General features: G+C 33.0%; 1 protein-coding gene across 1 annotated transcript in view; it reads right to left on the bottom strand.

The window, feature by feature from the left end:
- Positions 1-18,213, bottom strand: part of Stt3A (catalytic subunit 3A of the oligosaccharyltransferase complex) — a 226,581-nt gene that overhangs the window by 74,596 nt on the left and 133,772 nt on the right. Inside the window, exons 7-8 of the mRNA XM_090414768.1 lie at positions 5,129-5,209; positions 546-702 (exon numbers count right to left, since the gene is read on the bottom strand). Of these exons, the coding sequence (XP_090270894.1) occupies positions 546-702; positions 5,129-5,209 (238 nt within the window). The remainder of the gene's footprint in view (positions 1-545; positions 703-5,128; positions 5,210-18,213) is intronic.

Here is an 18,213-nt window from a genome sequence, read left to right as displayed (position 1 = left end):
GTCTTTGGACTCCCTGGAGGTGTTACATAATAATAATAATAATGTCTATTACTTGTGGATTTATTGATTACATGAACATCAAACTTCCATCTAGCATTGAAAAAGCTTGAAAATGAAGTTGTTTCAATGTCTGTTATTCACAATTTCATTGATTCTCTGAAAATCAGAAAGGAATGAAACTAAGAAGTGCATTATTTGCAGTTTTACCAAGCATCTAAACATCAAATCCACTCATCCTAACATAATTAACATAACCAATTTCCAATAGAGCTAAGAGGATCTGACATCATGTGGTTTGCCTTGATTTAGTCTGCACACATAATCAGAATATGATAAACACCTTCCAGTATATTGAAACTTGGAAATGAGTGAATAAAATAAAAGTAGTGAATTAAATATTTGTTTTTCTCTGCCCAATGTACACTTTTTCAATCTTTATAGGTTATATTACTAACTTTACAAGATCATTTTCTAAATGTAAAATATTTTGATAAAAAAAAAGCAATTTTAATTATACAACTAAATCAATGTTCTCTCAAGGATACTACCACAAATTGTTAGGACAGCTCCAACCACTGCTGATAAAGCAGCAGTAATAAAAACTACACTTCTGAAGAGCACTTCGAAATGTTCCCTGGATAACTTAGCTCGCAAGTAGTCTACAAAAGCATGAAGTTGACATAAACCAAAAACTCCAAGTGCCTAAGAAGAGGGAGGAGAATAAAAAATAAATAAATAACTAAATAAAAAAAAATCAATATTAAATACTAGTGCAATCTGAGGTTCTCTAAATATAATGAATATAACTATCAAAGAGCTGAGACTCTTTGATAGTTATATTCATTATATTTAGAGAACCTCAGATTGCACTAGTATTTAGTTCATCTTAAATATTAATAATCCTATATAAGTGAAATAGGATTATGTTATTTTAATTAATTACTTTATTTAATAGCCAGAAACTATTTGAGGCATAACACTGATTATATTATTTAATTTTTTATTTTGCAGTATGGCAGCTGTTAAATCATTCCTTTTTAAAACAGGTACCCTTGTCTTCAGAATAAGCACTACAAACTACTTTTTCTTAAATTATGTATAAAAACAGAACCTTACTATTTGCTAATTTGGTTTTTCATAATTTTTTAGATCTGTTTTGCAGAGTGCAGTGATAATGACTATTCTCTAATCACGTGTGAGAAAGTATTTGAGCTGAAAATGAGTTTGATATAGAAATATAACCTTCTTAATTGAACACAACCTTTACAGCCTTCAATGCCACTGTTTCCCATTACAAAAGCTATTTATGCCAGTGTTTCTCATCACAAAAGCTATCAGGATACAATGAACATTTATCCAATAAAAAAATTCTGCATACCAGAAAATCCATTCATTTCAGATATCTGTGTATAAAGATAAGCTATCTGGAACACAAAAACAATTACACACAGGGTTTCAGATTTATGAAAAGGCAACTAAGGCTATGAGACCCATGTATTATGACTTTCAATTGCATGTAAAATCCATGTTTCCAAAAAAGAAATCCTTGCTACCTCAGCATGAGACCCAGATAACTCACTTTCAGTCAAAATCCTTTATAAAGACTCATCAGGTCTTGTATGGGATTCAAACCCAATTCATTTCAACCAAAGGACAATCATACCAAATGAGTCACAGATCCATAAAAACAAGCACCCTAACAGCTGTTAGGATCAGATTTCCACTTTATGACAAATAGTTGAGAAATTATGGTAATATTACAAAGATATGTATTTCAGTTTTGTAGATCTGGAAAAGGCATATGACAAGGTGCCAAGAGAGAAGCTATTCAATACGCTGCAGTTATATGGTGTCAATGGGGCATTATATCAAGCAATACTTACACTTTATTTGAGTTGTAAGTCAGCAGTTAGAATTGAAGGAAGTACAGGAAGATGGTTTAATCTTAAATCTGGTGTCAGACAAGGATGTACATTATACCCTCTGTTATTCATTATCTATATGAAACACATGAAGGGAAGTAGTATTAAACCTGATATCAAAACTGGAAATGTTAATCTCAGCTCAGTGGTGTAGCAAGAGCTTTTCCGCCCCTCTCAATACACACCAAAAATACTACAAAAAGTCAAAACGACGTATAGGGAAATAAATTAAAACACTATATTTATTTTTGAAGTAAAACTTTAATTTCAACATTCTGAAATGTTATTTTTCTTGCTTTTCTGTTTTTTAGCAAACTCGATGACATTGGCGAAGTCTATTTTATAATAATGTAGGTAATTCTTAATCTCTTTTATTTAGAAAAACTCCTTTCACAACTAGCAACACTTACAGCAATTGTGAGGAAAATTCGCAGTAGTATTACAATATTTGGAAATGAGTTCTCGAGACTGTATTTTAGAATTAACTGCAAAAGTTCAAAAAGGTTCAAAGTGCAGGCCAGGGCGGACCGCCCCTCCCGAGCTATGCCTCTGTCTCAGCTGTTTACTTTATGCGGATGTTATACTTCTAAATAAATCCAGTACAAGTCTGCAAGATTCCCTGACTAAATTGAATAACTGTTGTAATAGATATGGTATGAAGGTCAGTGGTCAGCAATAACAAGATAAAGACAATGAAAATCAGCAGAAACATTGAAAATCAACTGCATTGTGAATGGAGAATAGAGCAGGTAAAACATTTCAACTACTTAGGCACAATTTTAGTGAAGATGTTAAATTAAATATGGAAATAGACAACAGAATCTACAAAACTGATATGATAGGAAGTCAACTGAATAAATTTATATGGAATAAGAGAGAAATTAGTCAAAACACTAAATTGGCTGTATACAAGACAGCATTCACACCAATTTTAACTTATGGATCTGAAAGCTGGGTCAGAAATAAAACACTTGACCAAAGACTAGAGACTGCAGAGTCCTGAGAAAGATTAGGGGGCATGAACAGATGGCATCAATGGCAATATCATATTAAAAACGAGGATATTAGGAAAGAACTTGACATTGTCAGCATCCAGGAATGCGTTAGCAGAGCTAATCTCAGGTGGTATGGTCACTTAAATAGAATGGGCAAGGAAAGATTAGCAAAACAAGTGTTCTCTGCCAAGTTGGCAGGAAAACGACCCAGAGGAAGACCAAGATATAGTTGGATTGATACGGTACAAAGTGCCTTAGATGACAGAAATATAAGATCTGATAATATTGGTGTCTTGACAGGCAACAGATTGATTTGGAGGAAAATTGTAGATAGGAAGTTAGTAATGAAGTAAATGTTTCATGTAGTACTATCATATCCTGTACACCCCTTGAGGGAACATGTCAGGAATTTGATGATGATGATGATAATTACTATCAAATGAGATAAGGAGGCATTCTCTTTAATATGTTTCCAATGCCTTTGAAACATTATACATTCAATCTTATTTAATTATAGCCAATTTCTTTCTTTATTTTTTAAAAAAGTAGGGCTAAACCTTAATTTTTGGGGATATGCATAAAAAAAAGAATTTTATGCTTCTCTCTTTTTTTTTGTATTGGCTACATCATATTTTGATTAATAATAGTAATAATAAAAATATTTAAAATGTTTATACATTTAAAAAAAAAACATGTGAGGCTGTAGGCTACCATTATTCTCTTAAAAAAGGAAAAGCAACATTTGTTGTAATCTAGTAGTCTTCTAACAAATGCATTTGAAGTCAGGTTTCTGCATTTGCAATGCTCACCACATTATTAGAAATTTTCTTATATGTCTGCCTCTTCTTTCATCTTGGCTCTCAAAATGTCTGTTGAAGGTAGTGAAAGTTTGAGACAATCCTGTCTACTTGCTGGTAATAGTAGCAGATACTATATTATATTAACAGATGTATGTGTGTGTGTTCTTCATCACTTCTATATGAGTTTGGCTATTAGACCTTTGTTGAAAAGTCCTCACAGTGTTTCAAAGGATATTATTACTACCAATTGACCTAAGGAAACCTTTTTCCTTAATATACAGTTGACCCTTAAAGAATGCAAGTTTGAACTGCACAGGTCTACTTATATGCGGATTTTTTTGAATATATTGGAAAATTTTTTAAAGATTTGTGACAATTTGAAAAAATTTGCAGATGAACTGCATGGCCTAGAAATATCGAAAAAATTAAGAAAAGTTAGGTATGTCATGAATGCATAAAATGTATGTAGATACTGGTCTATTTTATCATTTACTACCATAAAGTATACACAAATCTATTATAAAAAGTTAAAATTTATCAAACTTACACACACACACACACTTACAGTACATGGCACATTTGCAGTCGAGAGAAATGTAAACAAACGTAAAGATGAAGTATTAAATCATAACTGCATAAAATTAACTGTGATTAATTAGTTAAATTAATTAATTAGCATAAAATAAAATGTTATAACAATTCATTCATTAGTGTATAGGCTAGGCTACTACAAAGCAATCATATCGACTGCACTAGGCTACCATAAAGCAATCATAGTGCTGCTTTTTCATTATCAATGTATGAACCGTTATACCTGTAAATAAATATGAATAATTTCTTTTCACATTATCTTTTCATTTTTGATATCTAGTGTTAGTAATATGTATAACATCTACAATGTTTTGTATCATATAAGACAATACTGTTATAGGTAGTGACAGACATACGATTCATCTTGTAAATAGACAATGTAAACTTACGGTATCGATAAATACAGTAAGGTAAATGTATTTTTACTTCCTTATGATTTTCTCAATAACATTTTCTTTTCTCTAGCTTACTTTATTGTAAGCTAGAGAAAATATAGTATATTTTCTCTAGTATATTTTCTATATATTATATATACTATATAATATAGTATATAACAATATAGTATATAATACATATAACATACAAAGTATGTGTTAATCGTATGTTATCGGTAAGGCTTCCAGTCAAAAGTAGACTCTTATCAGTTAAGTTTTTGGAGAGTCAAAAGTTATACGTGGATTTTCAACTGTGTGGGGGTCAGCACCCCTAACTCCCATGCTGTTCAAGGGTCAACTGTAATTGCAATACCTTTGAAACATTATATGTTCAATCTTATTTAATTAAAATTAATGCTACATCTTTGATGAAAGATTTAACTTACTGCCATATGTTCACTTGATTGAACAGGTTGAAATCCTACAAAAGATATCTGCATGGATAGCAGTGTGCCTAAACAGTACACCTAAAATGAATATATAAATATATTGTTAAAATCATTAATTCTCAAATAATAAATCTGTGATATGTATAAATACTTGAGAACTATTATTCTTGATGTCATTTTGCATGGTATTAACTAACATCATAATAAGAAAAAAACAAACTGGTAAATTTATTAAGCCTGCAGATATTTTGTTGGATTTGTGCAAATATGATATTCAAATCATTCTTCAAACAGTCATCAAAATAACAACCTTTAGTCCTTTAAGTGACTAAGAAAAGACAGTACACTTGGAACACACTATTGTGTATAAGTGTCATGTGCTTGCAAAGTTAAGATGATTTTTTGGAATGACAGGAAAAACTACTGATATCTGCCAAGAACAGAACAAGATATACATATGCTACCATTGTGGGCAAAATGGGTCTAACCAACCATGCATGGAGTAAAATTGAAGAAAACAACATTTCTTATATAGAAGTCATTACAAATCTTGAAAGGTTATTTTTTTAGAGTAAGCTGCAGCAAGAAAGCACTCTTCTAATCTAAAAAGTGTGCAAAAAGAGTGCATTAAGGTTATCTAAAATTTGGAAGTAACTATAAGGCTACTTTCAGCCTAAAAGTTAAAATCTCAAATTCGTATGTTTAATGTGTTGTGATCTAAATGTAACTATTCAGATACATTTCAGTGCATCACGGTATAGTAATTATCATCAAAAATATTATTAATAATACACTTCTCTCTTGAGAGGAATTATACACTGCTTAGAAAGAAGTCAATAGACACCACAGTGTGAGGAACAAACAGCAATGGCACTCTCCTTAATAAGATGTAGGATTTCCTTTTGCAATGACTGCAGCAATCTGCAGAGCATACTTTCCCAAGCATATGATACGATCAATAAAAATTTTGGACCATTCTTCCTTAGGCATGTAATGATGTCCTGAACTGTTGGGGGATTGATGTCCCTTGACCTCACCCACAGAATGTTCAGATACCTTTTCAGACACTTTTGCATTCCTCAGAGTTCAATATTCATGGCACCACAAACAGAGGACCAAAGCCAAACCAGAAAAAACAGGACCATACTACCACAACACCACCTCTGAATTTCATAGTTTGGTTATGCACTCTGGTAAGAGATGTTCACCAGGCATTTGCCACACCCACACCTGTCCATCTTCTTGGTACAGGATGTAGCATGATTCGCACCTTCAATGTACACACTCTTTGCATCACTGAAGACAATGCTGCATGTTGGTTCAGGTAATGAGAACTCTACGATGTGGGCCTTGCATACTGCAGTCCTATTATGGAAACCATGTTGTGAGTCTTGGTTCTGAATGTTTTTGTGCAGATTCATGTTTCAGTCGATGCCTGGAGCTCTATTCAATGTATCGGTTGATGAATGGTGGTTTTTACATATTATCCTTTGTAGCATCCTACAATCATGTTCTGCGAGAGTGGTGGGTTGTCCACTGTGGGTAGCACTTATGCATAAATTTCAGTATGATCACTGATTGTTGACCTGGGATGGCCCAATTTATCAACAATTCACTGAACATATAGGCCTGAAACATGGCATTCTATCACAATGCCTCTTTCAAATTCTGTCAGTTCTTTTCTCACAGCCATTTCACCTGGACATAGTTGCACTGACATCACATTCCTCCAATTTATACTGCTACAAATATATGACTCATTACATGGTATGATGTACCTTGCCCATGGGGGGGGGGGGGGTCCATTGACTTCTTTCCAAGCATATCTATTCTATATATATATAAAAAAATAAGCCGAAATATGAAACGTTTTTAAGTCACTTCATTGTTTTGAAACGTCCAACAATGTGTTTGTCTTCATGAGGCAAACAGATTGTTGTCTCATCTTGAGTCATCAGAATTGAAGGAGAACCGCTTACCAGCCTGGAACTTGAGGGGTCGGGCGTCATAGGTGCTGGGGGAGCCCCCCCCCCCCTAGTATATATATATTTTGTCGATATCCATATGTTATTAGCCATTTCTTCCAAAGGATGTTTTTGCACTTTTTTCATTTTTTAATATAATTAAATGGTCCGAAACCATACTTTTTTTAGCTGTTATCTCTATTAAGAAATCTATGCCAAAAACTAAAGAAAATGGTGTTATGATTATTAGATTTATCACAATGTTATATGCCCATTGTATCTCTCTTCGGGTATTTCACAACACACCTGCAATGGACTTTTGCAGGGTCTCATATGATATGATTAGCAAATTTGTAGACTGAATAAATTCAGCCTAAATTATACATGACAAGAAATTATATTTTATTTCATATGTTACCCAAGAACGAGCAAACAAAACTTCGTGCCATAAATTTATTTTTATATATATATATATATATATAGAGAGAGAGAGAGAGAGATGATGACTTCATATCAAGTTACTCTTTTGTACCTCATAATGCACAGCACATCCATTCTTGGAAATATGATACCAAGCAATGTTTTTGTAAACCTATAGCACTAAGGATTTTTTTCAATATATAATTTTATATATTGTATGTATTTTTTTAATTTATTTCTTCCTATGCACAGTCCAGAAACTCTGATATACAGACCAAAAATGGAACTTTTTCAAGACACTTCAGGCCTGCAATAAGCAGGGTGGTGATCTCCCACCTAAACAAAAATTTCAACCAACAGGCTGGAATCCAGTCCATGGCAAGATGCTAACCTGCTGGTTGGAGAGCAGATATGATAACCACTTGATCAAAGAAGACAACACCTGATATTGACCTTTACTGAGCTCTCTTTCATGAAAGCTAACTGAATGCCAAGAAGTCATATTTTTTCCACAAGTGATCAATAAAAATGATGCATCAGCAACCTGCAAGACTAAACATTAATACTATTCAATTTCATTATTTATATTAAAGATATATTAATATGAAGACATACCTAAATCTCCTTGAAAGGGAAAAAAATGCATGGTGAATACATTGCAGCGAAATGAATAACCAGTGAAGGAAGTTTGGTTTTACAATTTGAAGTCCCGTGATGTTTTTATAAAAGTGGAATGCTCAAAAAAACATTTGCTTATACCGAGAGCATGGGGTGGGGAAGAAAGAAAAAAGAAGACCATTAATTGCTTGATGAAAGATAATCATTTTGTATATTTTTCTAAATTACTGAAATTATTTACGATTTATTTATTTTAGTTTTTGTGCAGAACTCAAAATAGAGCAACAAAAATGAAAAGAAAAGAAATGGGAAAAAAAAAAAAAAAAAAAAAATATATATATATATATATATACACACACACACAGTAGATTCTAGTTAACTGGGGCAGCCATTTTATTTGGGACAAACATTGAAGAACAGAAACAAATTAAGAATATAACCCAACGTGAGTGAGTGACTAACCAGGAAGCTAAGAAATTTATTGCTGAATTATGACACTACTTCATTGTCTTAATGAAGGCAGTCCTTTATCTGAATGAAATGATATGACTCATTACATGGTATGAGCCCATGCTGATTTGTTCATTTGCAGTCTAGAAAGTGAGCACTGAAGGGTACACTTGATAAATTTCTCCAAAATAATTGTTAGGGAATATATGCTTCTTTGATAGACACCTATGTATAATTAACCCCTTTTGGGATACTGACACATAGGAGTACATTTAGTTTTTTTTAATAAAAAAAAACATTGTTAACAAAAGTATATTGAAAGTAAGTCTATTTTTAACTTTTTGTGATATTGTCACTTTTTCCATAAAATTTTGTATAATTGGAGTAGCCACTTAATTGAGACAAAGAGTTTTAGTCTTAATGTGTCCCAATTAACTGGAATCCACTATGCGTGTGTGTGTGTGTAAACTAAACATTTAATTTCTAAAATAAATATAAAACTGTATATAAAGACTACAAATGAACAAACTGCAATACACATGACAAGCCAGCAAAATCAATAATGATGCACTGGCTGTTTCAAGCCACATCAAGGCATGGAGACTGGTTTTTCTTTGTATGGATGCCATGTCCAAAAGTATCTTCTCACTGCACATCCAATCAAATTTATGAAGACTCAAACAAACAGTGACACTGCGACAAAAGCGAATCGCCCTCATAAACCAATCCCATCAAAAAAAGTCACATGACAACCAAACAACACATAAACCATGCCAGAATTTCTTTACTAAAAACTCACTTTCACACCCACTTAACATCTGTGGTATTAACAAAAACATAAAAAATGTTCGCCATTACTTGCAGTCTTCCATACCAGACATCTTATTCCTGACACAAACTCAGATCGCAGCTATATCTGCTACTGCCCACCTCTGGTGCCTGAACTATACGATTTACAATTCTTTTCATCACAAAAGTGCCATTTGTGCCTTTGAGAAATCCAACACAGCCTGCCAGAGAATGGCTAATTTAGAATAGCTTGCTTTTATGACTTTCTCTAGCTCAAGGTTTCCTTGCCCCATTTAGTAACATTCATTTGTTACATTTTTTGGTCTCCAAACACCGATAACCACACAGTTATTTTCACATTCCTTTCCATGAAACTCAAACACTTACAATTCAGCTATCCAAATAGTGAGGTCATCCTCATGAGCAACCTCAACGTCCACAATTCCAACTGGCTCCCCTACTCCAACACCACCAACCAAGCAGTATGAGAAACATAAATCTTTGCTATAAGTAACGACCTAACACAAATCATACATCTACCCCACTAGAATTCCTCTTCACTCTCCAAATACTCTGGATCTCTTTTTGACCAGTTCTCCTTCCATACACATTGTAGAGGTCACCTCTCCTCTCGGCAACTCAGACTACAATCTGGTACAAGTCTCCTCTCTTACTGAATGCCCTTCCTCCAACCATACTCGAACTTGCATCCTCTGGCATTATAAAGGAACCAACTGGGATGACCCCCAGAATTTCTATTCCTCCTTTTCTTCAAATTGACATGAAAAATTGAGCTGTTAAAAAATAGTATGAGCATGTCTTAATAAAGTTTTTATAATTTATAATATTATAATTACTACCATTTGATAAATGGAAGTAATTAATTCACTGATAGTGAGCATGGAGAAGAATAACAAAAATTATAATTTGTTGTCTTTTTTTCCATTTCCATAGTAAATTTAATTAGTAGGTGTAGATTGTTTATATTAAATAAAAAAAATTATAAAATTATAAACTATTTATTCTACACTTCAACTATTACAGCAAAAATTAATATAACACATCAAGTGATATATAAAACTCAATAGCTTCTCAGAAAGAACCATGCAACAGCTTTTTAATTACTATAATTCTATCTCAAATAACAAGGAAAGAGTATGTTGAGTTCCAATCCCATACATCTCTGGCATCTCAGAACCCACTTCTAGAATTCTTAAGAAATACAATTCCGTGGCTAATTTTCTTCCTATGATCAAATTATCAGCATGGTTTCCATCTTCAAATGATAAATGGTCTCCTCTAGCATTCCCTGGTGTCCACCAAGTTCCTTGACTTCATCATTCTTACCTTTGACAAACTGGACACTCTGTAGAAAAGAGAATACAAGAACACCAATCTTACTATTAGCAAGAGTAAATCTAAAAAACTGGCTTGCCACAGCATAGAATAGAAAGTGCTGCTGAGGCCTTAATTCACCATCTGAACTCAAAATAAAATAAATAAAAAAACACTAGTCAAAATATAACAGTGAACTTAATGTGAGATTGGAATACCAAGATTTGATCTAAGAACAAAATGTAGGAAATACTTTGAAAATAGGAATGATGGAGGAGGAAAGACTACTTTAGTCATGTAGAGAAATAATTAGCTGTGAAAAATTCCTTCTTCCAAAAATGCCATCTGCCCCTCATATGAAGCGAGTGGCCAGAGGGAAAAGAGGACTCAAAAGCAAATTTTTCATTTGTTTAAATGAAAAAGACTACAGAATGAGAAATTTCTTAAAAGATATCATTAGTATAATAAATGATGAATAACTACAAGTAAATTACAGTTTAAAAGTAAACCACACATATAATTACAAATTCACTACGTAAAATCCCATAATATGCTATGGAGGAAAACTTGGGCAAACAGGTAGAAACTAGTCTTGAAAGGCAAGGATGACCAAATTTATGAAGAAAATGACCTAAATACAGTGAGAAAGTCATCTTTGGATGTTGTCCAAAAAACATCAAATATACTCTTATGCATAAACTTAGAATATGAAAATTTTATTTAGAATCAGAAAACTTGATAATTTAATTGTAATAAAGAACGTGAACTTGCACACTTCAGGTGTTGCAGAGACCAGATCAACAGACAAGAGGAAACTAAGATTTACTACTCTAGTGGAGATGTGCATAAAATTGAAGTTGGAGTCATTGTGAGAAAGGAGATAAGACCACTTATGGGATTCTGATCAATTTCAGATAGGACTTTTATAATTAAAATGAATCAGAAAATTAATTAAATCTCTGGTCAGTACTAAGTGAATATAGTCGGGAAGAGTTAGAACATTTTTAAGACCAAATCATGAAAGGTCTAAAAGTAGTCAAAATATAACAATGAACTTAATGGAAGACTGCAATACCAAGATTTGATCTAAGAATAAAATGTGGGAAATACTTTGAAAATAGGAATGATGGAAGAGGAAAGAGTAGTCATGTAGAGAAATAATTAGCTGTGAAAAATTCCTTCTTCCAAAACCTACGCAGAAGACTTACATCTGGAAAAATCTGCAGATTTAAGAAGAAATCAAACGATTTCATTTTATAAACAGATTACAAAAACATTTGAATTCAATAATTCCAACTTATCCTGAAGTAAATAGGTTCTGAGATCACATATGGGTGGTAGTTAAAAAAAAAAAAAAAAAAAGTGAAGGGAATGAGGGGGAAAAAAAAAAAAACATTGTTTAAAACAGACATTAAAGGAAAGATTTGTATATAGATTTCATAAGATGGAAATTCTAAAGATGGAGAATATTAAAATATGTAACAAAGTAGGATATGGAAAGTTATCAAAAAGTTTTTTTTCAATTAAAGAAAACAACCATCTTGAATAACATAATCTTCTAGAAATGGTAGAAGAAAAAAATTTCAAGTAGCTACATACAAGAATAAAGAAAGAATACAGAAACATTAAAAAAAAGGAACAGATTAACAAAAACTGTAAAGAAACTGAAAATTTGGATAAGGAATTTAAGAGTGAGATGTTTGAGATAAAAGAAATATCCTTTTCTGTCAAGAAGAGTGTCCTTACAGGAGCAGTTGGGCAATCCACTTCAGACTAGTTTGGCGAAGAGGGCTGAAAGCTGTGTGGACAGATTAACCTTATGGATTAACTTTATAGGCGATTTCAACAATAGGGTTATAGAATGGAGGGGTACAGAAAGCAAGGAGGATGAGGGGAAAAATTTATAGTTAATGAGTGAAAACTTTCTTAAGAAGCATTTTATAGGAAGGGATATGCAATGTAAGAATATTAGATTTGTAAATAAGATTTGGTAATAACATTTGCGAATTGATGTAAATGAAGTAACTGATGTCCCCAAATGGTGAAAATGATTATCCAGGTATAAGTTGGGTGTCAGTAAATCAGATAGGAGTTTTGTTTAAAATGGAATTACAAATAAAATTACAAAGTACATGATTATAATAAACTGAAAAAGCAGTTTGCAGCTGCACTAAAGTATGACAAACTGGATGAGAGAGGAATCAGCAGTGCACATAAAAGTCAAAGGATGTCTTTAGTAAACTATATCTGACTACATTCCCAGAGTAAGGATAATAAACTTTATGAAAGTTAAATGAATAAATGAAATTTTAAAACATCTCTGATCCATAGTACTTTAATAATATGATGACACAATTTTACTACTTGTATGTTGCATTAGGTCTAGCTCCTACTGACAAGATCTTGATAAACGTCAAAATGCAAAATAGCAGAGTTGTTAATAGTAAATACACAATAGCACAGTTCAGTTAGAATATTTTCTCATATTCTGATTCGAAAGCCATATAACTTATAAAATTACTTCACAGAATTGTGCATTTTAATGAGGTAGCAAACCATTAATTATCCTCTACTTATCTCTCTCTCTGTATATAATATAAAAATGTAACAAATTTCAGTAAGTCATGTGCTATGGCAGCTTGATACATGCCACTACCTATAAGCAGTGGTGTAGCTAGAGCTTTTGCAGCCCAAGGTGGTCTCTGAGTTTACTGCCCCTCTCGATACACACCAAAAATACTACAAAAAGTCAAAACTACGTATAGTGGTAATAAATGAAAACACTATGTTTATTTTTTGAAGTAAAACTATAATTCCAATATTCTCAAATGTTATTTTTTTTGCTTTTCTATTAGCAAAATTGTCTATGACATTGGCAAAAGTCTATTTCATAGTAATGTAGGTAATTCTTAATTTTAATTTAGAAAAACTCCTCTCACAACTAGCAACACTTATAGCAATTGTGGGGAAAATTTGCAGTAGTATTACAATATTCGGAACTGAGTTCTCGAGACTATATTTTAGAATTAACTGTAAAAGTTCAAAAAGGTTCAAAGTGTCACCAGGGGATAGACTGCCCCCCCCCCCCAAAAAAAAGTTATGACACTGAAGGTATGCAACCAACTGTTAATCATCATCTTTTTATTATAGATAGCAATTTAGATTTTTGCAATTAAGAGTCAGTTGTTAAACTATTATAACAAGGTATGCAAAAAATAAAGAATATAATTTCTTGGTTTCATGGCACAAAGTGCTTGGTAATATTATGCATATATCCAAGCACTCAATGACATGTTCAGAACTTTGCTTTTCAGATGCTCAGAGTTGATGACTTTATTATGACTTGTTTCCTGTACAAGAAAAGATTACAGTACCTAGAACTCATGAATATAAATTTTCTTCCTCAGTTTATGAAAATAAGTTTACACTAATTGGTTTGAAATTACAAGTATTAAATAATACATTGGAAAAACTAATTATAATGCTATTTGCTTCCACTGATTACTGCAGTAATAAATATTTCAGTATAATATTCAAAATATTTATTTCTAAGTCTTACAAATAAGATAAGAGACTATGATGATATTTGATTTGAAGTAATGGTGAAAAGTTTATAAATAGTATTTAAAAAAAAAAAAACATTCATAAAGAATTCAGATAAATATAATAAACTACGAGCACCAAAGATGAAGCACTGTCGAAACGGCTCACTTCCACCTCTAATCTTGTTCCATCATATTCTATCCTTCTCCTTTCCCCAAAAATTTCTATCTTTCCTTCTTCCCAAAGAATTCTCAGCCCACTCTTAAAACCCAGGTTTTAAAATTCACATACCTCTTGCCTCACCTGCAATTCTCCCACATCTCTCTATCTCCATATTTCCAATCCTCCCTTCCATTCATTCATACTTCAGCAGTAATACAAATGTATATCGCCATATGCCGGATGCTGTTCAATAAGAAAACAACCAGGAGCATCCTATAAAGGTATGTCCAAAATTATTCATCCCATATATTCTTCATGTATCTGTCTTTAAAATATAAGACATGTCCTAAAAATTGAGCAAAAAGCCAATGACATTATAAAAAAGGGATACTCCTAAACAAAAATAAGCAGAAATAGCCATAAAAATTAATATTTATTTAGAGGAGTAACATGGAATTTTTTCCAGAAATAATACCTATAAACTACAGGACTTTTCCGATGAAGCCCATATCATCAATGTCACTTAAAGAAAATTCATTAAACAGTAACATATTATTATTGTTATCAGTGTTATTACTACAACCTCCATGGAGTTGACAGACTCATTGTGGAAGGTTCATTCAATTGACATGTTTATCGTACTGAATCATAAAATCCCTAACACATCAAAAACATATTCCAGTTATGCGTTCCATTCACTCACAATTTTCCATATAAAAAATCTACTCCTCGCACCTTTCTTCACCACACTCTTGCATAACTTCCAGGGATGACCTCTGGTTCTTCTCCTACAGATTTGCCTCATAAGACTTTGCTGTAGCAAAATTTGAAATGTTGAAAGTATTTTCACTTAAGTGACTGTAAATAAATTAAATTTACAATCAAGTGAAATTAAATTATTAATTTCACTTGACTGTATATTTACAAATGTAAACTTAAAAATAAATTAAATATTAAAGATGCCAAGAAATTATATTCTTGTTTAATCCTTTATCCAAGCGTAAGCAAACAAAGTTGTTGTGTGAAGTATCTTCACGACTAGGCAAAATGTATATAGAGGCTAATGATTTCTCATTAATTGACTTAATATCCCGAAATGCAAAACACGCATCCTTTCAGGTGTGTATAATGCTATGCATTATGGGACAAGCTACTCCCACTAATGAGACTTCAATAAGTCTCATTAGTGGGAGCCAGACCTAGAAGATATACCAAGGTCGAAGGTAATGCAGGAGTCATATATCACCCATATACAATTAGTGAAAAAGTGTAGCATCCATTTTGGGATACTAATGCAATTAATGGGAAATTATTAGCCTCTATATAATATGAGAGTTGTTTGAAAAGTTTGGTAAAAAAAATAAGTTAAACACATTTTTTTGGGAAAAAATCAACTTTATTTCTCAACATAGTCTCCATCGAGGTCTATACATTTGGTCCAGTGAGTTTCCAATTTTTCATCCCATCTAAAAAGTAGGATTTGTCAAATTGTGCAAAATTGTCATTGACAGCCTTGATGACTCCTCTTTCAGAGAAAATTTTTAAGTTTGGGAACAAGAAGAAGTCACATGGGACCAAGTCCAGAGAATACAGCAGATGTGGAACCAATTCGAATCTCAATTCGTGCAATTTGCCATTGCTCATTGTCTTGATGAAAGAACACTTTTTTTGTCCACCAGTCTTGGCCGTTTTTTCTTCAGTTCTTCTTTTAAATGGTCTAACATTTAAAAGAAGTCTACCAATTTTTTGTCCACCAATCTTGGCGTTTTTTCTTCAGTTCTTCTTTTAAATGGTCTAACAATGACACATAACAAACTCCTGTTACTGTCTTACCCTTTTCCAAATAGTCTATCATGATAATACCTTGGGAATCCCAAAAAAACAGTGGCCATCACTTCCCAGCTAACAAAGAGGCTTCGTTTTTTTTGGTTCTATTTCACCGGGCATTGTCCACTGTTTTGACTGCTGCTTGGAATCAGGTGCAGTGGTGGATCCAAGTTTCATCTACAGTCACAAATTGATGCTAAAAATCCTGAAAATTGTGATTAAACGTCGCAACACTGCTTCGAAATGTCTTTTAGCATGCGTTTTTGATCGACAGTCAACAATCACGGCACCCATTGCGCACACAGCTTTTTCATGTGCAATTTTTCATGCAGTATATTATACACCCGTTCAGTCGAGATGGCTACAATCTCAGCAATCTCATGCACTTTCACTCGGCAGTTTTCCATAACGATACCATGGATTTTGTCAATCATTTCCTTCATAGTGACCTCAGTCAGGCGTCTGGAGCATGCTTCATCTTCGATGGACTTACGACCACGTTTAAACTCATTTATCCCAAAATAAATAGTCTTTAATGCTGGTGCAGAGTCCCCATGAACTGCATCTAACTCAGCTTTGATCTGCTTGTCTGTCCACTTCTTCAAATAAAAGTGTTTTATCACTGCACGAAACTCGTTTTTCTTCATTTTTATGAAAAATACGAACACGGTCATTTTAAATGTTTGCCAAACGAGAATTACGCACGTGTAGCTAAAATTTTGCCAGGGGTCACGAAAAAGATGATACGTGCCAACACTGGTATGAATGAACGAACTGCGGTGCCATCTATTGGAAATTTACCAAACTTTTCAAACAACCCCCGTAGCAACTAGTAACTAGTTATAAAGATACTTCACATTCAGATGCAAACTTTGTGTTTACACAAGTGTATAAAGTGTATAAAGCACTTGTATAAAGGATTAAATAAGAATATAATTTCTTGGCATCTTTAATTTAAAATTTGAAATGTTTTTAGCATTCATTGAAACGATTTTTTAAATAACATCTGAAAATATTTCATGCATCTAGATGGCTTGTTGTTTAAAAATAACAATTCTTATGGCATTTAGTGAAATTGTTAAAAATTAAAATCTAAAAATAAACATTAACAGTAATCAAACAGAAGTTAACAATATACGTAGGCTGTTCAATAAGTAATAAGACTATATTTATATAGAAAATAGATTACCTTTAATCGTCATCGTTTACATGGTCTTTTTCGAAGTAACTACCGTGAGACGCAATGCATTTGTCCCAACATTGCATCCACTTCTTAAACACATGTGAAAGTCCATTTTTTGAGAGTTCTTTCAAAACCGCCTCCGCAGCTTTTACACATGCTTTGTTGCTTTCGAAATGGTGGCCTCTTAGTGGTTTCTTGAGCTGAGGAAACAGCCAGAAATCGCACGCTCGAGATCAGGACTGTATGGAGGGTGTGGTAGGATATCTGTGTTGTTCTTCTGCAAAACGTCCACTACACAACCAGCAATATGTGGCCTTGCATTATCATGGTGCAATAAGAAGCCATTCTTCAGCAATGGACGCTTCCTTTTGACGTGCTTGATGATAATCGCTGCTGTGTTGATCATTGTCTCTGTGATGGACGTTGAAGGTCTTCCCTCATGTTCAAGATCTTCCACATTTTGCCTTCCTTCCTTAAAAGTTTTATGCCAGCGAAAAACACTTGCTCTCGACATTGCTTCATCGTGGAAAGCTTAGCGTATCATGTTAAAAGTGTCTGATGCCGATTTTTGCAAACGCACACAAAATTTATGAACCTCTTTTGTTAATACAGACAGCAACATTTCTTTATTCCACAGAAATTAATATTCTGATGAGTGGTTTCGCCACAGTAAAATTAGCCTTATTACTTATTGAACAGCCCACGTATCTTTTTAGCCCATTCAAATGAAATTACATCTTATATAACAGCAAAGCTTTGTGGGCATTCTCATGCCATATGACCAATCCATA

This window comes from Typopeltis vanoorti, chromosome 25 (assembly GCF_054136105.1).
Source record: "Typopeltis vanoorti isolate ZY-2024b chromosome 25, IOZ_Tvanoo_1.0, whole genome shotgun sequence".
NCBI classification, from domain to species: Eukaryota; Metazoa; Arthropoda; class Arachnida; order Uropygi; family Thelyphonidae; genus Typopeltis; species Typopeltis vanoorti.
This window is presented reverse-complemented; position numbering and strand designations above follow the sequence as displayed.